At 42.0% G+C, this 27,467-nt stretch overlaps 1 protein-coding gene across 4 annotated transcripts in view; it reads left to right on the top strand.

The window, feature by feature from the left end:
- The window catches only part of LOC129168901 (protocadherin Fat 3), a 121,946-nt gene that overhangs the window by 10,388 nt on the left and 84,091 nt on the right, over nucleotides 1-27,467 (top strand). For all 4 annotated transcript variants that reach the window (XM_054754707.1, XM_054754706.1, XM_054754705.1 and 1 more), the window contains exons 5-6: nucleotides 21,063-21,181; nucleotides 25,395-25,593. In XM_054754707.1, coding sequence (XP_054610682.1) covers nucleotides 21,063-21,181; nucleotides 25,395-25,593 — 318 coding nt within the window. The remainder of the gene's footprint in view (nucleotides 1-21,062; nucleotides 21,182-25,394; nucleotides 25,594-27,467) is intronic.

Below are 27,467 nucleotides of genomic sequence, written 5' to 3'. Positions count from 1 at the left end.
TTGACTTTGATGCTTGTTATTAAGCAAATTTGGAGCGACCGGACCGGAGCAGGAGGGGACAGAGAAGAAAAGAAAAGGAAACAGGGGGGGGAATGATAGGGGAACAACAAAAAAAAAAAGAGAGACAAGAGACAAGGACAACAGCAGCAACAACAACAATTACGATAGAACAACAGACACATACAGGATGACATCAGCAAATAAATGTCTGTGACAACTATAAAGACGAACAAGGACATAAGGACAAAACAATATCAACAACCACAATGACAAAGCTGTCAATGACAATCACACATAATAGCAGTCATGAAATGATGAACTATGACAGTGATCACAATGACAATACTGCATTGAAACAGTCACACATAATAGCAGTCATGAAATGATGAACTATGATAGTGATCACAATGACAATACTGCATTGAAACAGTCACACATAATAGCAGTCATGAAATGATGAACTATGATAATGATCACAATGACAATACTGCATTGAAACAGTCACACATAATAGTAGTCATGAAATGATGAACTATGATAGTGATCACAATGACAATACTGCATTGAAACAGTCACACATAATTGTAGTAATGAAATGATTATCTATGATAGTGAACAGAATGATAATTACTGTAATGCACATCATTGTAAAAAAAACTATAGTCATACTGCTGATATCACCGTCGCTGTAATAAAGCCAACAACATAATAACACCCTGGATAACTCAGTGAGTAATGTGGGGAAGTACGTATGTACCGTGAGTGTGCATATGTACAGGTATCTCTGTATGTGAGGAAGACTTCATATATATAAAGGTGCAAGAATGTGTGGGCGTGTAATTGTCACTGAGAATGCATGAAAGGAAAGGGGCCACCCTCCACCTCCCAGAGAGCCCCGCCCCAAATAGCCAGGCCGGGCCCCGGCCGCCAGAAGGCCACCAGGCCCACAGGGGCAGGCAGCACAAAGATCAGTGCCCCAAGAGCCAGCCCAGAGAGCCCCCTCCCCGGGAAGACCAGCAAGGGGCCGAAGAGAGGTAATCCCAGCCAAGGACAGGGCGCCGGCGGGCCGGAGGACTGCCAACCCCTGAGACCAGCGAGAGATCACACCCCACAAAGGCAGACGGGTAGCGGGGGCCACAAACCGGCAGGCCCAGAGACGCCTCCACAACCGGAAAGCAGCCCGCCTGTCCCACCCGCCACCGATCCCGCCCACCGCCACCTCCACCCCCAGGGAGCGGAGCCCGGCCCGCCCCGGGCCAACCCCCGCCCGACCCCCGACACAGGGCCGCCCCGCCAAGGGATGCAGGAGGCACACCCTCCACCCACCCGGCGGAGGCACGGGCTGCAGAGATGTATCACCCAGCACCTGACCCCACGGAGCAAACCCCTGTATGCCCCCCCCCCAAAAATAAATAACTAAAATAAATAAATAAATACATAAAAGTACACACCCGCACGCACATACACACTCCTACGCACCCACACGCACGCACATACACACTCCTACGCACATACACACCCCTACGCGCACGCACATACACACTCCTACGCACTCAAGCGCGCACACACACGCACACGCACGCACGCACACGCACGCACGCACACACAGTGGTCGACTGCCCGACACCCGGAAGCCCCACCCTATCCCCCGTTGGTAACCCTGGGAGCAGCGGAGCCGGGGACCCCGGGGTCCCAGACATACGATCCAGAACCCAGGCGTGGAGAGCACGGACCGCCGGGGAGCAGGAAGACACCAGGCCACACCCTCCCAACGGTAGGACGCCGCCAGCAAGGCAGACAGGGGAGCCAGCGAGGAGGAAAGCGGGAAACTGAGCAGGCAGGCGGGAAAACGGGCGAGCAGCCAGGCGAACCACCACACAGCGCCAACCGACACCCGCGGGCCAGCAAACCCCGAAGAGGGAGCGGGAGCACCACACCCCAAGCCGCAGGGAGGCCAAGCACCAGAGCCGAGAAGGCGAGACCAGCAGCAATCCAGCCGACGGCCCCCACAAACCACCAGAAGCCAGACCAGCCACATGCCACCAGAGCCGACAGCGCACCACCCACACACCGGAGCCCCACCCCCGACAAGCCCACAGACAGACTGGGGGAGGCGAGGACACAGACAGCGGCCCGGCAGAGCACAAAGCGCAACGGCGACAAACGCCCAAGCGCCCGGCAGAGCACAACCCCCCCCAGCGGGCCCGGCCCCAGGGCACCCACCCCCCCACCCAGGCCCACAGTACCCGCAAGCATGACCAAGCCCCAACCCACCAGCTGGCCCGGCGCCCCAGCAGCCGCCACAGCGCAGCAACCACCAGCCGCCGCGGCGGCACACGGGCCACCCGCAGCACCGGCACCGTCCCCCGGAGACCGCCGAACCCGCCCCAAGAGCGCAGAGGCGCCCGCAGCACGTGTCAGTCCAGGGGAAGCACCGCAAGCCGCCCCCCCCGGCGCAAGCCCCGGCATCAACAGGCCCCAGAGGGCCACCCCAGGGAAGGGCAGGCGAACCAGACAAGGGCACCCCACAGGCCAGGCCGCCCCGGGCGAGCCACCGCGACGGCCAGGCCCCCGGCCACACCGCCGACCCTGGCGGGCAGGCGCCGAGGTGCCGTTTCATTTGTGACTTTTTAAATTAGCTCCTGTGTGCTTTCCCCAGAACAAAAGGCAGTAGTATTATCCACAAATAATACCTACTTTAAGTCGTTGGTCACTTTATAGATGTCATTGATGTACAAGTTGAACAGTTTTGGTCCCAGTATTGAGCCCTGAGGTACTCCACAGCTAATATTTAAACTTGCAGATGTGTATAGGTAACCCAATTCAGTAGTTAGGATGTCGTGATTAATTGTATCCAAGGCTTTTGTGAAACCCATAAATACTGCAGCAGCACACTTCCTGTGGTCTATAGCCAACCTGAATAGCTTCTCGATAATTTTAGAAAATTGGGGTAATACGGAAACTGGTCGGCAATTTGTAAATTGATATTTGTCTCCATTTTTACAAATTAGAACTACTTTAGTCATTTTCATTTTGATAGGAAAATTTGTATTGTATTGTATTGTACTTTATTTATCCCACAGCAGGGAAATTCACTTGTTACAGCAGCAAGCAAGATACGCAAGTAAAGAATGCATAGTGACATAGTGACTACTGCATGGTTCAGGTGGTGCAGGTGTTTTAGAGCCTGACAGCGGTCGGTATGTCGGTCGGTTTCCAGTTGTTAATGGACTCACATCAGAACTTTAACAGCCACACTATCAAATCAATAACATCAGCAGCTTTTTAACACCTAAAAAACATTGCCAAAATCATCAGGGAATCGTGTTTAAGGTAGATTAAGAGAGACAAATCCATGCCTTTGTCTCCAGCAGGCTAGACTACTGTACCGGCCTTCTCACCGGGCTCTCTAAAAGAGCTGAAACCCAGCTGCAGTACATCCAGAATGCTGCTACTCAAGTTCTGACTAGAACTAGAAAATATGACCATATTAGTCCAGTAGGCAAGGCTCTACACTGGCTTCCTATCGCTCAGAGAATAGACTTTAAAACAGTTCTGTTTGTGTACATTATTTTCATGGTCTTGCGCCAAAGTAATCTCTGACATGTTAGAGCCACATTAACATCTCGGGCTCTGAGAAGCTCTGGGAGTGGTCTCCTGTGGATGTCTAGAGTCAGGACTAAACACGGTGAGGCTGCGTTTCAGTTTTGTGCTGCCAAAATCTGGAACAGTCTACCAGAAGATGTGCGACAATCCTCAACTTTGGCAATGTTCAAATCGAAGCTGAAAACACTTCTATTCAGCTGTGCATATGACAACTGAAAGTATTTTAACTGCACTCAATTGTTTGTTTTATGGAATGACTTATGGAATGTTATGTAATGATTTTAGAATGATTTTATGTTTTATGGAATGACTTTATGAAGTGATTTTACTTGTGATTTTAATTGTGCTCTATAAATAAACTTGCCTTGCATTGCCTTGCCTAAAAAAAAAAAACAACTCAAAAAAGTTACTGGTCATGACAGTTGACTCCGCGCTAACGATGCCTCGTTTTTGGCTCATTTCAGCGCCACTAACTGAAATGAGGCACCGATATCTATTGAGTTTTTTGGTCTGGTGACTACAATTTACGTCGGCACCAGTGCCATTCTGGTTCAGCGTTTCAGTACCTATCCCTAGTCTTGCCTTTGTGGACCTCGCTTTGCACTGGTAACAGAAACGAGCCTTCCCCAAAGTGTTCCCACAAACTTGAAAGCATACAATTGTCCAAAATGTCTTCTAAAGATTCAGTGGCAACTCTCCTTTCAGTAATTAAAAGAGATTAAGAGGCATGTCTCCAACATAGAGCCATGTGAGAGTCTGTGAGCTGATGGTTTGTGCTGCTGGGAGATCATTATTTTAATGAGGGCAACATGGCAGCAGCACCGGCAGAGCCTCAGGGTGCACAGTGCAACTGATCCAGTGCTGTGAGAACAACATTGATCAAGGCCTTTATGCGCTGCACGCTTTGTATCTACGGGACCGTGACCCACTGAAGGAGACCTGACTGTGTCGATCCTGCAGACTCACTCAATGCCGTTAAGATAAATGAAAGGGCGTTCATGCAATATGAACACGACACCCACTTGGATAAGATCTTGACATTTTGCTGTACGGGAGCCGCAGTTGGCAGGCGAGGATTAGATGAAATCCCAGACCTTCCCATCGGAAATACCACGCATGTCTGCACATTTGATATTTGCATGGTAGAAACTTGTGCAATATGCTATCAGGTCTCATTTTATTTTCTGCCAGCCGTTGCTGCTAACTGCATATTTAAATGTCTTTATTATGAGGAAATAGTTCTTCACATTTCTGCTCCTCCTATTTTGGGATTACTATAACTCCATATAATACACAATATAAATGTAAGCTACATTATTATATCCAATATGGCACACAATATAGAAGATAACTCCACAAAAAATACAGTACAATATTACACTATATAACTACAGTCGTCCTCGCCACACCACGGTTTGAATTTCGTGGCTTCCCTCTATCAGAGTTGTTCAAAAATCTATTAATAGATAAAGCATGCTGTTTTGTGGTTGAATAAGGCCTAATATTAGTAAAAAATATGCACATTTAATTAGATTTGACATATTCTTATGCCTAAACTAACCATTTTCAAGCATAAAAATGGCTAAATTAACGAAAATACAAATATAATGTATTCAAAAGATGGATTCAAAGACATTGATTCAATGTAATAATATTCTACTCTGGTCACTAGGTGTCAGCTATGTTTTTGCAATGTTTAGTGAGGCACACAGGGACCAGACTTGATTGCCAGAACAATAGGCTTTTATTGCAGGTTTGAATGATCTCAACAGCCACAATAATCCCTAACACGGGCTGCTTTTTTGGCCGTTGCCCATACAAATATGAAACTCAGCTCTGAACCTCCAATGTCACTTCCTGTCCGTCCCTCACTCAGGTCTGTGATGGAATACATTTGTAGGAGACAGGTTATACTGTAAGTTTGTGTTTAGGCTGCACAGGTGTATAGGGGCGTGGTGACGTGGGCACAGGTGGATGTGCGTGCTTACGTACACGGAAGCAATAAATGGTGCGCACTTGCTTGCGCGGCACGGAGGAGGAGAGAGGAAAGGCCGGAAAGCCAGAATTTTTGTTGACCGTTTTGTTATGTATTTACCCAACCTGAAGCCCCATCCTGACCTTCCTAGCGGCAAAAGGTACAAGGGCGCCATAATAACATTAATAGTCACACGTGATCATCTTATGTCTTAAATGGCTTATTTACTGTTATTGTGTCCGCTTGGGGCGTCACGAGAGACGTCACCCTACTGATGATGTGTTGCAATAATCTTTCTCTTCTCCATACATACATTTTTCGCAAGATTTTGTGAGATTAAAATGTGCCAAGATTTCTCATTTGGAGAAAAACTACGAAAAATTTTGTTGAAGCCTAATATTGAAACCTACTTAGTGGAAATCCATTTATCGTGGTCAGGTCTGACAACAATTAACCGAGATAATCGGGGGACGACTGTAATATGGAAGTGGCAGTGCACGAGGCAGGATTGGAACCGCACTTTAAGTGCTTTACGCAGGCTTTAAACCTTGCAATCCAACCTACCTGGTGTTTTCAGTGTCAGCGAGTGACATGTGGCTGTTTATTCCATCGGAGTTGAACAGCTGCGATGCCCTGTTAATGTCCAAACAGAAGCTTTAGTATTTCTACATTTGATCAAAGTTACTTAAGATGTGTCAGATCAAAACACATACTGTAGATGTTTGGACTTGTGTGTACCATTGATCGCCGTCACCATTAATCGCCATCAGCATTAATAATGGTACTGTGGTGACCATAACGCCACTTCATAACACACCTCATATATAGAGGAAATCCATGTTGACAATATAGCAACATGGATGGCATATTTATTGAGTTGCTCATTAAAAATTGAACGCCACCTTCGTAACGCTGTGCGATGCTATGCGTGTCTCAAAGTTGCATAAACCCCTCCACAATGCAGCCCAACCCCGGACCAGCGTGGCCTGGCAGCACCACGCCCTCCTGGTGAAATCTGTGGAATGAGATCTGTGGAACGTGGCTCATTGCAGAGATAAAATAAACAAAAAACCCAAAAAGTGGACAAATAGAGCAAAAAGGTATAATATAACTACAAAAAGCATATATGTTGATACTAATGACAAATAAAAACACAGAGATGTGTCTTTAAATATATTTATAACTTGTTTAAAAATTCTAAATATCAAATTATCAAATAGATGACAAGTAACTGGCATTGTTGAACTACAAGCTGGAACTATTAATGCTGACACCCTATTGAAAAGTCACATTTGCACAGTACAAATTGCCTGTGTTGAAAGCACATGTGACAAACGCCAGTTCCGCAACTTTACAGAGTGAACAATGACATGTTAAAGGAAATATTGTTGTAATAATATTGCATTTTATGATACATACATACATTATTATTATTATACTCTATAGTATAACAGTGGTTTATTTGATCTAAAAATTTTTGCCAATAATATAGTTTGTGGAACAATAAACATTTCAAAAGGCACCTGCATTGTTTTGTGACTCGGTTATATAAAAAAAGTTTATCCAGTCATATTTTTTCATTGTTCTTTTCTTAAAATTAATGTTAAAATCTTGTTCCGTCTCGCCCCATGGGCCCAATCTCGTGCATCTTCTCGTCTTGTGAGTTGGGTGTCTCATGACACCCCTAATATTGGGTATTATGAGTGTGACATAGTCCCTATGATTACCATAATGACCCAATATACCACTAGAAAAGCACAGTCTCGATTTAGAAACCATTGGAATCTTTTTTAAAGTTCAAGACTTACATTTAACAATTATTATTAATTTAATGCCCTGCGATTGGCTGGCGACCAGTCCAGGGTGTACCCCGCCTCTCGCCCGAAGTCAGCTGAGATAGGCTCCAGCATATCCCCGTGACCCTAATGAGGAGAAACGGTATAGAAAATAGATGAATGAATTATTAATTTAAAAATAGCATTGCAATTGCTATTGGTGGCAACAGCTTCTATGCTTCTTAAAAAGATAATTGGTAACGTCAGGCTATAGTTTTCCCATGTCTACACTATATACTATGTAGAATATACAATAATACAATATGATACAAACACAATGATACTAAATAAAGTAATGATATTGACTCAGTGATATAACAATGGTAGAGCCTGATTGATATTCACACTAAAAAGTGTAGATAGAGTCAGTAGTATACAGTCAGCGTGACTCATTCTGACACTTCAGCAAGGTCAAGGAGAACTTTATTATCCTCCAGGGGGGAATTTGTTACCCTGGCATCAGCACACAGCCATCAAACGTGCCATCAAACGTAAGACAACAAATACACAATAAATCGCTGGAAAAATGTTTGCAATGTTTTATAGTAATGATCAGCAGGGCACTAAGAATATAAATGAAGTGTATTCCAGCAACGTCACCTCATGCACTGGGGGCCCCCACTGACCTTTAACTAGGCTAATTAGTATTGATTGCGAAGTGAGAGCAGAGTCATGCATCGACACATAGACAGATGGCCTCCTGTACAGTGCATGCTCGCTTTGTACTGTACATACAGTATACTAGGGATAAACCTGACCAACGAGGGCCACATAAATGACATATGGAAGAATGCTGGGGGTCTCGTTGGTTTTTTAAAATCTTTTTGGTTGCCATGTTTCTCGAAATTGACATCCATCCTTCCATCCATTTTCTATACCGCTTCTCCTCATTAGGGTCGTGGGGGTATGCTGGAGCCTATCCCAGCTAACCTCGGGCGAGAGACGGGGTACACCCTGAACTGGTCGCCAGCCAATGGCAGGGCACATATAGACAAAGAACCATTCACACTCACATTCATACCTATGGACAATTTAGAGTCACCAATTAACCTAACATGCATGTTTTTGGAATGTGGGAGGAAACCGGAGTACCCGGAGAAAACCCACGCACGCACGGGGAGAACATGCAAACTCCACACAGAAATGCCCAAGGGAGATTCAAACCCAGGTCTTCCCGATTCGAAAATGGCATACCCAAAATAAATAACACTTTTCTCTGAATCTGCATTGACGTGGATCTTCTATCAAAATAAAGATGAGACTTTGGGTGGTTACTCTTAATGTGAAAGTTTCAAAATTGATGCTACTGGTTAAATGGTGGAATTGAAAATGGACTTTAAACTGGTTTTCATTTCAGCCGACAAAAGAGTATGCATCTGTTTTTGTAAGTAATCCGTTCCAAAAAGTTTGATAAAAACCGAACTGTACAAAAACTAAAGCAATTTTTTTCCATACTAAATGTAAATCCAATGAATCCAACCCAGACACCTAAAAATATTAACAAAAAACACATTTTATAGAGAAAACAATTGAAAATAATTATAAATGACTAATATTTCTTTTTTGAATTCAGTTCAGTGCCTATCGCCTTTCATCGATTTTTTAATCACTTTTTATCAATGAAAAAAAAAGCACAAAACGATGGATTACACGTTATGTTTGGGATGAAGGAGCTGGGTGATGCTCACTCAACGAGAAAAAAACGGAAACGGAGTAACCAATGCATGGGAAACCTTGTTTGGCTGCTCCATTCCGTGAAAGGATAGGCGGGCGAACGGATTAGATTGATACATGCAATGTTTGGCTGAACGAAAACTGAGACTGTGTGCAAAAAACTGCAACAAAATTTGGTTGAAAACTGTACAGGCCGTACGAAAACAAAAGTTTGACTGTACAGTAATCCTTTGCCACTATGCGCTTAAAATTTTGCGGTTTCACTCTATCACTCTATTCACTCTATCACTCTATTTGTGATTCACACCAAAATGATAATCCCACATTTTTAGGATCAGTCTTTGGTATTTTGCAGAACCTTTTGGAAACTTGTGCTGTATTTTTTTCCAACCATTTTTTTGTGGTGTTATATGCACAAATGCAGAAAATGGTCCTATCTCGCAATGTTAAAGAATCCTTTAAAAAAATTCCCAGATTCAGACGGTGATCCAGATCACCCTCAAAATGTAATCATATTCATATCCCATTTCTGACAATTCCTGAAAATTTCATCCAAATCCATTCAGGACTTTTCAGGTTATTCGGAACATAAAGAAACAAACTAACCGGCAAAAACATAATTTCCGCGCACTTTGCTCTGTGCTTGGTGGAGGTAATGATGCATATTTAAGCAAATGTTATTAATTTTTTTACCTGATTTAAGCGTTTTCAAGCGTAAAAATGGCTAAATGAACTAAAATTTTAATATAACGTAATCAGAAGACACAGTCAAAGACGTGATGATATGTAGTATTCTACACTGATCACTAGGTGTCTGTAATGTTTCTGTAATTTTCGGTGAGACACACAAGAACCAGACTTTTATTGGTTTAGTAAAAGTTTGAATGACCTCACAACAGTCACAATAATCCCTAACACGGGCTACTTTAACCATAACCCATTTCAAGCTAAAACTCATATTGGAATCCCATAAGTCACTTCCTGTCCGTGCCACCGTAACACATTTACACTAACACACAAGTGCACGAGTCTTATTATGTCTTAAGTGTCTTAGTTTCTCTTATTACATCTACTATATTAAGTAATACAAGTGTAAAGGTGACTACAGGGGTGTCATTTCATGTCTAGAGGGCTCTAATAATGTTAAAAACAGTATTTAGAAGGTCGTCAACAGGTTTTTCTATGCTCTAACTCCAAAAATATTCAATTTATAAATAAGGAATCCAACTTTGCAGAAATTAATTGCACAACCAATTAACTGCGATAAACAAGGGATTACTGTATTTAATCCGTTTAAAAGGGTCCGTTGGGATAAAAATAAATCGTATGAAATTCCGTCAAAAATGGTCAAAAACCGAATCTTACAAAAAGTAGGGCGTACGAAAACCAAAGTATGACTGGAAATTGAAATTTCCCTTTGAATTATGCTGTGGCAGCCTAAAAGCTGAAGAAATGATCAAAACAACATCTGATTAGCGCCTGCGCAAAGCCTGTTGCTTATTAAGGAAACCACAGCTAAAGGTAAAGCTTTTACGAAGGAAATAAGATAAAGCATTCGGTTGTCTGATTTTTAGATTTGAGCTGACTTTGGTCAGGTTCCGTAGACATATATTATGTGCATATTAATTATGATATCGAACGGAAATATAGCCAGAGCCCCATTGCTCCCCGTACTGGGGTCCTTTGGTAGTAATTCAAGAAATACTAAACAGTTAAATAGTATCAATAAAAATGTTGTATACGTTTGACAGCTTCCTATCTGATAACATTTATACTTTTTTTTTTGTAGCTGTGATCCCTAATCTTTTGTAATGTCCCCATTCCATTCCATTTTCCTCGGCCACCTCTTCCACTTCCACCGGGAGGACCCCAAAGCGTTCCCAGGCCAGCTGTGAGACATAATCCCTCCAGCGTGTCCTCGGTCTGCCCTGGGGCCTTCTCCCGGCATCCGGACTAGATGCTCGAGCCACCTCAACTGGCTCCACTTGATGTGAAGGAGCAGCAGCTCTACTCTGAGCCCCTCACGGATGACTGAGCTCCTCACCCTATCTCTTAGGGTGAGTCCAGCTATCCTACACAGGAAACTCATTTCAGCCGCTTGTATCCGCAATCTCGTTCTTTCAGTCACAACCCAAAGCTCATGACCATAGGTGAGGGTGGGAACATAGATCGACCGCTTTGCCTTCTGGCTCAGCTCTCTCTTCACCACGGCGGTCCGACTGTCGACCTCACGCTCCAACCTTCCCTAACTCGTGAACAAGACCCCGAGATACTTCAACTCCTCCACCTGGGGCAACACCTCATTCCCAACCCGGAGGGAGCAATCCACCCTTTTCCGACTGAGAACCATGGCCTTGTAATGTCCCGATGATTCCTTTTATTTTTCGAATAAGACACAGGCCAATAGAAAACAAGCTGGGGGCCACACGTCGGACGCCCCTGCAATGTACTGTCCACTCACAGGCCACAACATTAGGTACACCTGCACACTGTCTACTGCAGGGGTCGCCAACCATTTTTCTTGTGAGAGCTAATCCTTGTAACATTTATTTTCATAGCATATTTCAACTGAATAAATTTGTTTGCCAGAACATTAACAAATGATTGGCATCCACGACTCCCATTTTATATTAAAACATCGACAAAAGATTGTTCTGCATCTTGTATTCCAGTAGGCATTTCTTTCTAGTGCATCGTTCATCACTATTAGAGCTCCTTTTACAAAAACAAAGCTATTTGTGTTTGATTTATATGACTGGCAACATTTACATTGTACTTACATTTGCACAGCACATCTTCACTCCAGGACCGCATGGTGGTCTAGTGGTTAGCATGTTGGCCACACAGTCAGGAGATCGGGAAGACCTGGGTTCAAATCTCTGTTGGAGATTTCTGTGTGCAAATTCCAAACGGGCAAGACCTTTGAAACTGTTTTTGTTTGATACTGACAGCATCAATGAAAAATGTGCATTGATATCATCATAAAGGCAGCATTTGCCATACAAGTGATTGGATTGTGCCAGGAGAAAGTATTTTAAGACGTGTGCAGCCTGTAGCGTGTGTGTTTCTAGCCTCTCCCTGCAGTAATGTGTAATGATGCAACGCACGTCCGTTATGTACCTTAACATTACCTACTCAGCGGGGCGCATCATCGCAGCTGGAGGTGAGGTGCAGGATGTTGCAGAGGGTGGGGGTGGGGGTAAGGAGGCCCAAGCTTGTTGGAGCTGAAAGTGAAGAAAGATGAGCAAAAGTTGGGAGTGTGGAAATGACGATAGCTATTTTTTTTTTTTTTATGACGAAGTTGTTTGACACGTTATATGGCGAGTGTTGAACGTTATCTTGGAGAACACACCTTCTTGTGTTGTCAGGTAAGGATGAAGAAAGCAGCAATACATTTTTACTATTTTCCACCTTTCCCATTGGGGTCCGCGATGATATTTGGCTCATGTAGAAAAAACACCTTTTGATTCAAGGACTATACGTTAGGGGTGTCACGAGACACTCAGTTCATGAGATGAGACGACACGCGAGATTGCGTGTACGAGAACAAGACGAGATTTTAACATTTTAAGAAGAGTACAATGAAAAAAAATTTAAAAAAAATATATGACAATATATTGCAATCTACTAATTTAATTTACACTACGTTACACTCTCCTCTGCACTCTGTGTGTATGCTAGCGACCCCGCCTCCACCCACCAAGACAAAGAGATTGTATGACTGACAACAGGGCTCACTCCATTCATGTTGTTGTTCTATGGAACAAACGTGCCAAAATACTGAAACCAATGCACAGCGTGAACTGTCTTCCTGCCAGTATGGAGGCAAGAGATGAGGAAAACAGACACGCATGCACATGGTAATATATTGAGGCCAGCAAAATGATCAAGCTCATTTTCATTATTTTGTATGATTCATTAATTAATTTGTTATTGTCCCAGGCCTGGTGCCCATTTTTTCTGAAAGACAAATCTTGTCACGTTTTAATCTCGCAAGATCTTGTGATACGAGATCTTGTGACACCCCTATAATAAGTTGATAAAGTCACTTTTTTGCCAAATATTGTGTGAAATAAATAGCTGGTAAGTGCAAGTCAAGATTTCTCTGTTCTGCAAAATCATTTCATTATCGATCTAAACAAGGACAAAAGCAAAATGAAAAGCAATGCTTTCACGCAAAACTGTACCCAGTCACAGCAAGGGTGCATGTTTGCATGCTATTTCTGTGGGATGCTGCGATAGGCTGCCATGTACACTGGGGACAATAAGTATTTGATCCCTCGCTGATGTTGTACGTTTGCCACCTTAAAAAGTTACAAAGAGTGCAGATTATTTATGGTACATGAATTTTAACAGAGAGACAGAATAATAACATCAAATGAACGTACTGGTTATGTGTCCATGAAATGCACAAATGAGTCCTGTCCCTTTAAGAAAGTACAGTGGAACCTCCGTTCCAGTAGCATCCCGAAGGTCAGCGTCAAACCGAAACTGCTCTAATCCAGGGGTGCCCCAACACATACATGCTATGAAGTTATACATATAAAAAAATGCTTTGTGATATATGTGAAAAAGTGTATTATTAGTATAAACTTCGGTCTTTGCTCTTTTTTCCCCCATTTTTGCTGTTTTTTTTTGTTAATATTTCCAAATGTTTCAACTTTCTTCTTAAATAATTTTGATACATTTTCTTCTCGTAATATTATGACTTTAGTCCTATAATATTTTGACTTTATTCCCATAATATTATAATTTTTTTCCCCCAACATAGTTTTCCAAAAATTACAACTTTATTTTGTTTTGTTTAGTTCTTCTTATTAACATAATTTTTCTCTAATATTTAAACTTGCTACTAAAATTACATTATTTTGGTCATAATATTATCATATTCCTCAATTTTTTTCTCGTTTTCTCTATTTTTATTGTTAGTTTAAAACTTTTTTCTCTTCATTTTTGCTGTTTTTTTTGTTGTTGTGGTTAAATGTTAAATGTTCTGTAGGCCAACAGAAAAAAACAGCCGCTGGCCAGAAATGGCCCCCGGTCTGCACTTTGGACACCCATGCTGTAATCCAGGAATCCTCAACTGGTGGGTCGTGGAGCCGTTTTCAGTGGGTCACGGGTCCTTGTCTGGGCAAAAATAAATAAATAAAATGTAATCACCCGATGTCCCCGAATGCACCTTGCGTTTTTGTCTGTGCTCTTCATGAAGCAGCCAGCCTAGGCAGCCGCAAAACCAAAACAATCCCTTTAAATATAAGATATTTGAAAAGTTTGAGTTAAAAAATTTCCACAGTTTGGGTTGCCGCTTGTCATTGAGGGTGATGGTGGCAGCCAAACCAGTTGAGAGCCACTGCTCTAACCCAATCAATTTTTCCCATAAGAAATAATGCAAATCCAATTACTGTAATTTCCAGACTCCAAGTTGCTCCAGAGTATGATTCGCATCAGTCAAAAAATGCGTCATGAAGAGAAAAAAAACATATATAAGTGGTACTGGACTATCAGTGACATTTAGCAGTATTTACGATGGTGCTATCATCAGAGCGAGCTTTTATTTACGAGTGTCCCGGCGCCACACCTAACAACATTAAATTTACAAGAGAAGAAGATCAAGCCAGGCGGAGGGGGCAATGTTTACACCAACAAGGACACAAACTAAAGCTACACAAGCTGAAACAAGTCACATTTTTTATACAATACAAAAAAACTTGTCAGAATGTTCTCAAAGAAGACACTTTCAATATGTGACTTGACACTTGGACGCATCCTGGTGTGTAGAAATGTATCAAACAGCTGTATTTTAACACCCAAATGTCATTTTTGTATTCACAAATGAACAAAAATAGACTGAAAATCTTCAGTCAATGTGTATTAGGTTATTCAGTGGCTGACACAACAGCTACAATCGCCAAGCTAGACATTAAAATCTGAAAATGCCGGCTTGTTGTTGCCGTGTAGATAGGCCGCCTCGCAGTCACGTGACCAAAAGTGAGCTTTGACGACAAGCCAACACGTCTGAATATTTCGAGTGTCGTGACTCACCGTAGTCGACATTCTCCCAGTATTTTCTCATCTTACACTCCCAAAATGACGCACATGTAATTCCGCAAGCCTTGTCATATTCTTATAGTTGCACATTACTTACAGACACATAGTGTCCAAGGCATAAGCGTATTAGAAAGTATTTCATAACAAAAAGCATCCAGTATGCTCTGTATCGTTGAGTTTGTGTGCCTAACTGTGTCACAACAAGCTCAAATCAATGAATTATTGCATCCACTAAGTGTTGCTAAAAAAAGGCAGCATATGTTCAATTATATATATATTTTTATCTACCGTATAAGTCACAGGACCAGCCAAACTATGAAAAAAAGTGTGACTTCAATCCATCCATTTTCTATACCGATTCTCCTCATTACGTTCGCGGGGGTATGCTGGAGCCTATCCCAGCTGGCTTTGGGCGACACGCAGGGTACACCCTGGACTGGTCGCCAGCCAATCGCTGCTCCGGAAAATATGGTAATCCGTTCTGGACACCCAAAAATGTGAGCACAAAACACTTTTTAAAATAGTTTGACGATTACAGCTTTACATTTTGAAATGTAATGTATATAAATGCATATAAATGAGATAAGAGGGATAAATGAACAGTGACTTTTACTGTTCAAAGACGGCTATGAGGCAGTGAGCTCCAAATGTTTCTTACCTTCTTTATCAAAATGCTGGCACTTGAAACTTTCTTTGGCTCCACGCTATTTTGCAGCCATGATCGATAATAGTTAGCAAAGGACTACAGAGTCAACCGCTGATGATATCATGGACAGGCCACGGAGCTGAGGGACAATGACTTCTGGTTCTTGTTTCAATACGAACATGATGCTGTTAGGGACCTTTTGTGATAAAAATACATTACGAACACGGTTGGACTCAAGAGTGTATTAATAACACGACAAGACGCCTACCATATCGTGCACTAACTGGGAAATGTACGTGAACCGAGGCAGCGTTTTGGTAAACCGCAAAACATGCTAACTGGGGTGTAAACTTATCTTAATCTCAAGTCATTATGTTGATAAATGCCACCTGTCTCACCATTCAAACCTCTCCACCACCATGGGCAAGACCAAAGAGCTGAACACTGTGCTTCTCCTCACGTTCAGGCAATTTCCCACATATTTGCAGTGTTTCCCTGAAAGGCCGGCCTTATCATTTTGCGTACTTCTACATGTACGTGAGGCACGAGGCCTCCTGTCTTGTCTGCAACGCGCCACATCCTGCACGCCTCCAACACAAATTGGTATTCTTGTCATCTTGTGAGAAAGCAAAGACACGTCCTCCTTTGGAGAGTTTTTTCTAATGTGTGCGATCCAGGATTGGTCACAGCCCCGTTCTCTGTGTGAGTGGTGGACATGGTGAAAGCAACAAGACAGAAAACTGATGTATGATGGATGGATGTGCTCTGAGATGAAAAAAAGGAAGCATGATGACGCCTCATGTTTGTTTGCGCCCCCTCTCTCCCTCTCAAGTGTGTTATTTATGGTGAAAATGGAGGCTGTCAAGTCACATTTATATGAAATACGCAGGGTAGCGCCTGCTGGTCCTTCAGTTCAAAGAGCTTTTGAACGAGCCGTCTGTGTCGTCCCGCCTCGCTCCGTCTCGCTCTCTGACAGAGACGCTCTCCGAAAGGGACAAAGTCAAGGACGGCCACTCAAAACACTCAAAACATGGCCTGCATGTCACTTTTGTCATCATATTGTGTAAACACGTGCTCTTTGGTGATCACATTAAGCACCTGCAAGACACCACACGACACCAACAAAAGTATTTGGATAGCACCAGGAAGTGAAACGTGAAGACAACTGTGCAGATTTAACAGCTTCCACTTTTCTTGTCCATGTGGGACTTTTCTAGTTTGTTTTCTAGTTCTTCCACACCAAACTCCTCAAGGCAAGCTTTTACAGACCTTGCTTTGTGCACTGGGAACAGAAAGGGCCTTCCCCAAAGTGTTCCGATAGGATTCAACTCCTGAGTGATTAAGTAATAAAATTAATTAATTATAAAATTAATCACTCAGTCACTTAATTAAATTTAAAGTAGTGCTGTCAAATCACTAAAAGTTTTAATCAGATTAATCAGTTTTCAAATGAATGAATCGTGATTAATCATCATTTGCAACTAAAGTGGTGTGAAAAAGTGTTTGCCCCTTCCCGAGTTCTTATTTTTTGCATGTTTGTCACCCCTTAAATGTTTCAGATCATCAAACATATCTAAATATGAGGCAATGACAACACAACTGAACACAAAATGCATTTTTTAAATGAAACTATTTATTATTAAGGGAGAAAAAAAATCCAAACCTACATGGCCCTGTGTGAAAAAGCGATTGGCCCCTAAAGCTAATAACTGGTTGGGTCACCCTTAGCAGCAACAACTGCAATCAAGCGTTTGTGATAACTTGCAATGAGTCTCCTACAGCGCTGTGGAGGAATCACTCATCTTTGCAGAATTGTTGTAATTCAGCCACATTGGAGGGTTTTCCAGCATGAACCGCATTTTTAAGGTCATGCCACAGCATCTCAATAGGATTCAGGTCGGGACTTGGACTAGGCCACTCCAAAGTCTTCATTTTGTCTTTCTTCAGCCATTCAGAGGTGGATTTGCTGGTGTGTTGGTTTCAGCTTGAGGTCACGGACAGATGGCCAGAAATTCTCCTTCTGGATTTTTGGTAGACAGCAGAATTCATGGATCCATTTATCACAGCAAGTCTTCAGCTCCTGAGGCAGCAAAACAGCCCTGGAACATCACACTACCACCACCATATTTGACTGTTGGTATGATGTTCTTTTTCTAAAATGTGGCGTTACTTTTACACCAGATGTAATGCGACACACACCTTACAAAAAGTTCAACTTTTGTCACATCAGACCACAGAGTATTTTCCCAAAGACCTTGCGGATTATCAAGGTTCTTTTTGTTCAGCAGTAGTTTTTGTCTTGGAACTCTACAATGTAGGTCGTTTTTGCCCAGTGTCTTTTTTATGGTGGAGTCATGAACACTGACTTTAACTGATGCAAGTGAGGCCTGCAGTTCTTTGGATGTTGTTGTAGGGTCTTTTGTGACCTCTTGGATGAGTTGTGTCTGCGCTCTTGGGGTCATTTTGGTTGGTTGGCCACTCGTGGGAAGTGTAACCACTGTTCTATGTTTTCGCCATTTGTGTATAATGGGTCCCAAAGCTTTAGAAATGGCTTTATAACCTTTTCCACTTTTCCACAGTTTAAATCACTTTTTCACACAGCGCCATGTAGTTTGGGATTTTTTTTCTCCCTTAATAATAAAAAGTTTAATTTAAAAACTGCATTTTATGTTCAGCGGCGTTGTCATGACTAATATTTAAATTTCTTTGATCTGAAACATTTAGGTGTGACAAACATGCATTAAAATAAGAATCAGGAAGGGGGCGAACCCTTTTTCACACCACTGTGTGTCTGAAATGTGATGAAAAATGATTAGACCACACTTGTTTCTTCAGTTTTTTGTTCATGTTAATGCCTGGTACAACTAAAGGTGATAATGATATTTTCCTTTGCTTCTCTCTCATGCTCAAGGGTGGTGCGAAAGGCAGCGTTATCCTCCAATAGTGCCTTGACATCATCCTGTAGAATGTTGATATCATTGCATAATGCTGTATGGAAATGGCTAGACACCAGCTCTTAAATTCAGCTCTTATGAGCTATTTTTGTTGTCATCATTATATTTGTCCAATTTAGACCACACACACACGAATAATAACAATGTTGTTATGATGTTCAAAGTTCGGAGTGTCACTGAATGCATCTCGTGGTAGTGTGGTGCAAGAATGAGAGATGTGTTTGTGAGTTGGAGATACATATGGGTCAGTCTCCTGAAAGGGGTACCAAAAGTGTGACATAGCAAGCAAAATCGAAAGATATTTTCTAACCAATTTGCATATTAATATAAAGTATCACTTTAACAGGGGTGTCAAACTTGTTTTCATTGATGGCCACATCGCAGTTATGGCTGCCCTCAGAGGGCCACTTGTAACTGCCAATATACATGAATAGAAATATGAATATAATCATGATATTATTGCACGATTGCCCATGCATTGGATTATTAGATTTTTACTAACAAACTGCTGGATAACTTGCTTTGAAATGAGGAGTGAAGTGAGAATGTCAAGGTGTCAAGCAGACATTCAAGTATTTGTTTTTGATAACAAAAAATGCTGTGGAAATCTTGTTGCACGATCAGGCAGCATTAAAGTTTAGAAGAACTACACACAGTGCAATTTATCTGTCAAAATACAGAAGGAAAAATGTGAAGTGCATTATTGACATACATTATTCCCAGGCTTGCGCGGGCCACATAAAATGATATCTATCACTATCCTTCCATCCATCTCCTTCCGCTTATCCGAGGTTGGGTCGCGGGGGCAGCAGCCGAAGCAGGGAAACACAGACTTCTCTCTCCCCAGCTACTTTGTCCAGCTCCTCCCAGCAGATCCAGAGGCCAGTTGAGAGACATAGTCACTCCAACTTTTTCTCCACTGATTGTGTTTGTAATTTTCTTTTTGTTGTTGTTTTTCATCTTTGCAAATTTTACAACTCTTCTTGTAAATTTTTTTAATACCGCTGTGACTTTATTCCCACGATATTTTGACTTTATTCTTGAAATCCGTACCTCTCTGCTACCCCTTATATGGCGTTGTGTTCGGGTCAGAATAAAGTTAGACTATGTGTGACGCATAACAGATGTATAGCTTAGTTACGCTAAAAAATGTAACATAATTAGTTAAATAAATTTGTTACAAACGTTAACGCATTATTTTTGAGTGCCCTAATTCTTTTTTTCCCCAATACAGAGCATTCATATGGCTTCAAATGTTATTTTAATTGGTGGACCATCAATGTCAAATCATGTAACAATGAAAAGACTGTAAAATGTTATGTAGATTTCCACAATTGTATTTTGTTATACCAACTTAATGTGTCAAACCTACAGAGTGTCATTGAGTGCAAGATTCCTTTTACGCCAAATTAAAAAGCCCTTAAAGTATAGTTAAGTGGTTAAAAACCCCCTAAAAAGATGGCACTTAGAAATGCCCAGCATTAACATTCAAGGGCAACTAAGGGCTGTGATTGGTTCATTAATTACTTAGAATGGCACTCAGTGGAGTGCAGACCTCTGCTAAGACCAAACAATCCCAATTTGGATGAACACCAAATTGTATGCCTTGAAAGATACCCACAGCCTGCATAGAAATACATTTCACCATTAAGACTCATGCATTATTCACCGAGGAATGAGGGGGAAATGCCGAAAAATGCCTCATCTTTTAAAGTTAATGGATCATCATACAGATCTGCACTAAAATTTAATGCCTTTTCATCGCCCCTACATTCACCCCTCTGCAAAGTTTTTTGGAAACCAGCTAAGCTGTGTTTTGTGCAATCCTGCCAAAAAACAAACAGACGGCAATGAAATCAGGCAGTAATCTCCTTGAAGGAGCTATTCACAAGTGTGTATCTCATGACTTTTGCCCATGACAGGGTACGTGCGGGCTGTCAATCAAATGGGCCAAATTAAAGGCAAAGTCTGGAATGGAGCGTGTCCATTAAGAGGTCGCCAAAGCTGTCATCATCTTCCTTGAGGCCATCGTGTGTGTGTGTGTGTGTGCGCGTGTGACTTTATCGGTGTTGGCAGCGAGTGTCAGCGAGGGCCAGCGTGCTCCCCCAGCTGTGATTGGCTGAAGGTGACCACGGCGGTGCCACTAATGGCCGTGAATGTCACTGCAGCCACAAGTAGTGTCAGGATTTGTTGTGTGGGCCTCAGGGAAATTACACTCAAAGTGTTTCCCTGTGAGAGCGTTTAGGGGATGAATCACAACCACACACACCTGATGGTTGTATGTTCTCCCTATTATTAATATGTGTGTGTGTGTGCTTCTACAGGGGTGATTTACACTGCAGGCATCCTGGACTGTGAGAGCAAAGACTCCTATTGGCTGACAGTCTATGCTACAGACAGAGGGGTCTCGCCCCTGTCGGCTTCTGTTGAGGTCTTCATCCAGGTACAAACACTCGCTTCACTCTCTGCATGACAACCACAGCATTTCAATGCAGCAGACGTCTCTGCATTTTTGCACGAAAATGTAAACGCCGCAAGGCCAATCTGCATGAATTTAATCCACGACAATGTTTACACGACAACCACAACATCCAGCCTTGGCATTATATCGACACCAGCACATTATAGTAACATTATGACAAACTTTTTTTGTTCCATATTGCTCAGGGTCTTTCAAAAAATGTAGAATGACTGTCTTACTGCACCCAACCTCAGCAGCAATGGCACGCTGCGAGAGGCCTTGCTTATGCAGCTCGACAAGCCGACCACGTTCAAAAAGAGAAAGCTTCTTAGCTTTAGCCATCAGGAGGGCATGACAGTGTGAATGACAGAAAATGACAGAAAATGAACATTTTGAGCAGATTTTGGCTTTTATAGCCTGTGGTCTAAAAACTTTTGATCAGGTGATAAACAACTTATTTCATCCATCCATCCATTTTCTATGCCCTTTCTCCTCGTTAGGGTCGCGGGGGTATGCTGGAGCCGATCCCAGCTGACTTCGGGCGACAGGCAGGGTACAGCCAGGACTGGTCGGCAGCCAATCGCAGGGCACATATAGACAAACAACCAATTTAGAGTCGGCAATTAAACTAACATGCATGTTATTGTACCCGGAGAAAACCCCCACACACACACGGGGAGAACATGCAAACTCCACACAGAGATGCCCAAGGGAGAATCGAACCCAGGTCTTCCCGATCTCCAGACTGTGAAAACCTCATTAAGATCCAAATGTGTAAAAATAAAAGTTCTAGCACTTTTTCCACTGGTCCTAAGCTTTTGATCAGGAGTGTATAATGATAATGATACAAATATTTTAAAAATGTATCTAAAGTAACAATTATATAAAAAATGATTTTCTATTACATTTATTATTAAAACATTTATTATTAATTAAATAAAAAATACCATCAAATACATAATAAGAATAATAACATTATTTTTTAATAATATATTGATATAATACTGACAATTCAAGGTTTTCAGTGAGCGTCAATTTTTAAAAAAAACTGAACTAAACTTCACAAAATGACTATTGACGGAAATTGAGGATGCTGTTTCAAATTCTAATAGGTACATATTTTATTTTATACATTGTACCTACAAATGATTCAACCACTGTTTTAAATTACATTTATTATCAAAATGTACAAACTTTCAATTAAAAAAGTGACCGTATTAGATGTGTGTTGATTTTGTTGTGTTGGCTTCTTGGGAAATACTGCAAAGTTTATAAACTTTGCAAGTAAACTGAATGTACAATGATGATTGAAACATTTTGTAGTGGCTGGCATATAACATATAAAGAACCTCAGCAATTGTGCTCATCTGTCATCTTTTATTTTATTATTATTTGTCATTTCAGAAGTTTTATAATGATTTTTGTTGTCTGCATATATTAAAACATCGTCAACACACACTGACAAAATGGAGCTGAGTGCCGTGTTTAACGATGCTGATGTTTATTAAGCAAAGTCTCTTCCACTTAAGAGATCATTCCGCCTCAGCATCTCAAGTTTTGTTGCTCCGCAACAGCGCAAACATGACATCGCATTTAGGGGCCATGTTTTGTTGTAGCTTGAGGTTACTAAGGTGTGGCGCGGCGTGATTGGTTGCTCCGCTGGCGGCCGCTTCATCACGTGCCAAAAGAGGAAGTTTAATCAGACACAGGTGCTCCTCAATTACCCGCTCGAGCGTCTCTCCGCCACGTCGCTCGCAGCCAACACTCGTAAATACTCCGCATCCGCGCCGTGGCAGCAGCTTCATTCATTTGTAACGCATTCAGGGCGTGACATGTGCTACATCTCTTTGATTGAGAACCGAGCTGATATTTGGCTTCAAGATGCAGAGCCGAAATATTAGAAACAGCCCTCAGTGTGATGCAGAGCAGAAACAAGCATAAGAATAAACACAGTTTGATGGTGGGTCGGCATTCATTTTGTGCTTTTAATTTGATGTTATTCATGTCTTAGTTTTACACAATACATAATAAATAAGATAAATTAGATCGCTGTAATGTACGAACCCCAACCCTCCACCTCCGGTCTGCGTGGGTCAAAAAAGGTTGGGGACCACTGCCCTAGATGGTGCATTTTGTCCGGGGTTGTAGTTCTCTGAAGCCCTGCCCACACGGGAAAGCTCCTGCTACTTTTATTTTGGCAGGTTGAAAAAAAAATGTGCATCCACACTGTGCCAGATTACTAAATAGTTGCATCCAGACGGGCACGGATCACTTAGTGAAAACGATGTAATACACAAGGCACACCAACGTGTGGCGCTGTGAACACACAAGCAGACGGAACCACATGACACACCAAACCACGGAAAAAGAAAGAGTGTCGTTTTCCGCATCCAAGGCTCATCTAGACTTGCGAGAAGTGGAATGACATTGGCGAGTCATTGTGGAGTATATGACAACAAAATATCAGGAGAATGTCGACAGGGTTGAGTCATACCGGTTGAAATATTTGTCGTCAGAGCTCACTTCTGGTCACGTGACAGCGATGGGATGGCGATGGGATGGCGGTGGGATGGTGATGTCATCGTTTTTGTGCCAGCTGACTATACGAAAAAGACAAGCCAGCGTTTTCAGACTTTCGCACTCTGGTAGCCCATCCATCCATTTTCTATACCGCTTCTCCTCATGCTGGAGCCTATCACAGCTGACTTCAGGCGACACCCTGGACTGGTCGCAGGGCACATATAGACAACATTTACACTCACATTCATACCTATGGACAATTTAGAATCGCCAATTAACCTAACATGCATGTTTTTGGAATGTGGGAGGAAACCAGAGTACCCGGAGAAAACCCACACACGCACAGGGAGAACATGCAAACTCCACACAGAAATGCCCAACGAAGGTTCGAACCCACGTCTTCCCGAGTGTGTGGCAACATGCTAACCACTAGACGACCGTACAGCCCTGGAAGCTGTTTAACAAAAAAAAAAACCTGTTTCAGGGCACCCAGAACTCTGTTTCAATGTGTGTGAGAGGCTGAAATGATAAAACACTTTGCAGTTTTAAATTGGGCTGTCAAAAATAACGTGATAATGGCGCTATCTAACTTTCACTAATTATGTTAAATTTTTTTGTGTAATTAATGCATACGCACCAGAGCAAGCACGCCTCACTGTTATGAAGGCAGATGGAAGAACAGTGCAGCGTCCCCACACAGTCACACCGAGTCTGACGCTCTTTTATAACTTCATTCTGACCCGAACACATCAACAACAGAACAATTCCAACACCATTTACCGTATGTATCTCCAAATCACACACGTCTCTAGTCCGGTCATCCTGGGAACACTTCCTCATTCTCATTACAAAAACGCGAGATGCATTCAGGAAGACTCCGAACTTCACAAAAACGGCTTTATAATGTGTGTGTGTGTGTGTGTGTGTGTGTGTGTGTGTGTGTGTGTGTAAATAAACAGGAAGATAAAGAAAAACATGAAGTAGATATTCTTATCACTCACTTGGTAAGTCGTAATTCGGATGTGCAATTTGCCACATTTAAGTTTGCTGGAAAATACACGGAAAACAAATACATTTACCTTAAATCACGTGACGTCTTTGAACGCAACTCCTCATTGCCCTCATAATAACACAGTTAAAAGTTTGATTCAAATGTTCTGCTACTATTAAAGAGACTAGTGTTAGACAAATAGTTTTTTAGACTTGTGTGGTGTCTTTTAGCTTGATTGACATATTCAATTCATTTGGAGCTGTTAATACATACAAATATACATATTCCTGCCCTGTCAATTACCTTTCTCAGTAAAAATCTGTAAAAATTGGCATATTTCAGACAAAGTTGCTAATGGTGATTAATCATGATTAATGAATTTAAAAACTGTGATTAATCTGATTAAAAATTGTAATCATTTGACAGCCCTAGTTTTGGCATGAAAACATTTCCGTGTTGGTAGCCCCGGAATCTGGTCTGGTAAATTTTAAAAAGTAACAAAAAGTCATAGATAGCATGCAGAAATATGGTGGAAAAATCAATATATTTTTGTAAAGACAGTTTTTGTGTCAGAACACATTAAATTATGAACCTGATCAAGTGGCCAGAGATATGTTTTTGTATTTGTGTTTATCAAAATGAGTTACACTCACCCTCTTCCTCTTCTTCCTCTTCGCCTCCCAGGTGGAGGATGTCAACGACAATGCGCCACTCACCTCTGACCCCATCTACCACCCGGTCGTCATGGAGAACTCGCCCAAGGACGTGTCTGTCATCCGCATCCAAGCGCAGGACCCCGACCTCACCGCCACGCCCAGTCGTCTGAGTTACCGCATCACCGCCGGCAACCCGCAGAACTTCTTCTACATCAACCCAAAGACAGGCAAGAGAATTACAGTACATTTATATTGGTTACAATTGTCAGTAGGCCGCATGGCGTCATTGGCATATCTTCCGACACAGTCTTCAGTTCAGTGAGCTTTGAAGATACGACAATTTTGCTATCTTGTAAATAACAAAACAAAATAAATGTGTAATTTTTGGAAAATTAGGTTGGGGAAAAAGTCATAACATTATGGAAATGAAGTCAAAATATGATGGGAATAAAGTTATAATATTACAAAAAGAAAATTTACAAAGATTATTTAAGAAGAAAGTTGAAAAATTTGGAAAAAAACAGCAAAAATTAAAAAAAAAAAGCGCAAAGATCGAAGTTCATAGTAATAATACGCCTTTTTCACCAATATCACAAAGCTGAGATGCAGTTTTCTTGAAATATAAGTAACTTATTAGCATATCTACATGTGTTGGTTTAGAAAATATCAAATTGGTCCTTGCATCCTTTCATTTTTCACTATGATTCAAGATTCAAGATTCAAGAATTTTATTGTCATATGCATAGTAAAACGGACAGTTATACTAAGCAAATAAAGTGCTATGAGTGTGTGCGTGTGTTGCGTGCGGCATGTGTGAGTGCTTCGTTGAGAAGCCTGATGGCCTGTGGGTAAAAGCTGTAAAAGCCAGCCTTGTGGTCCTGGACTTCCAAGTCCGGTAGCGTCTGCCTGACGGTAGGAGTGTGAATAATGAGTAATGTGGAGGTTGTGTGTTCTTCGTAGGACTCTAGATTTATAAATGTCTTGCAGTGAGGGGAGGGCTGCCCCAACAATGAGCCTCATTCTCGAACATCTTCTTAAAAGTCTTAAAAGTCTTCTTAAGAAGTGTACTTAAGAAGGCGCGGGTTGGAAACTGCGCCACATTCACGACACGTTCTTAAGTAGGGATAATCGTTCGCACCGGTGTTCTTAGGTTGATGAATGCCAACTGCGATGCACGTGCATGTGAGGCCTAATTTGCATAGGTCACCGCCTATTATTTCCTATATAAGGTCAAAAATGTGCCGTGCGCAACAGGCAGCTGGAGGCGGAGATGCCAAAGCGCAAGGGCAAGACTGAGAAGCAGCTGGACAACAAACAGAAGAAAAACTTCAATTCTACTGAAATAGAGGTGCTTTTACAAGGAGTGAGCGAACACAAGACCACCTTATTTTCACGTGTATCCACCGGTCATCAGGCCATCCAAAAAGAGTCGGCATGGAGCACCATTGCAGGAAACATAAATGCCGTTTCCACGGAGAAATGCACCACTGCAGAGGTTAAAAAGAAGTGGTTTGACTTAAAATAGACTCAAAAAAAAGATTGGACTGCACCGGAGGGATCTGGAGGAAACGGGAGGTGGGCCATCAATCAGAAACCAAACCATTTCGGAAACTCTACAAAATATTTACACAATCATAATGGAAAAATAAAGTCAAAATACATAGTTTGTGTGTGACAACTTATTTTTTCTGTGGTTACATTTGATTGATTAGACACTGCCTATCTAATACAGCAGCCCCGTGCTCTGGCTCAAGGCGTGGCTGGGGGCGCATGTCGTTATCTGGGGGTGCTCGTGCGCAATAGACACACCACGTTTCATTGCGATGTTATGCAAGACGCAGCAGGCCATTATGATCCTGCACACCTGCAACAACAGAGAATCAATTATTTATCCAGTTGACCAAATAAAACATATTTGCAATGGAGAATTCCTGGATTAATGAGAGCCTTCACAAAGAATCAGAATGTTTGCCTCTTATTTTTTTGCCATTCCAAAGCATAAATAAACTAAAACCTAATATTAAATACTACAAAACCTACTGTACCTTTTCTGGTTTGTAGAGCAGCCTTCCACCTGCAGTGTCCAAACACATCCAGCGTC

Source organism: Dunckerocampus dactyliophorus, chromosome 16 (assembly GCF_027744805.1).
Source record: "Dunckerocampus dactyliophorus isolate RoL2022-P2 chromosome 16, RoL_Ddac_1.1, whole genome shotgun sequence".
In the NCBI taxonomy this organism is placed as follows: Eukaryota; Metazoa; Chordata; class Actinopteri; order Syngnathiformes; family Syngnathidae; genus Dunckerocampus; species Dunckerocampus dactyliophorus.
The sequence above is the reverse complement of the archived record's forward strand: the minus strand, read 5'-3'. Positions and strand labels throughout refer to the sequence as shown.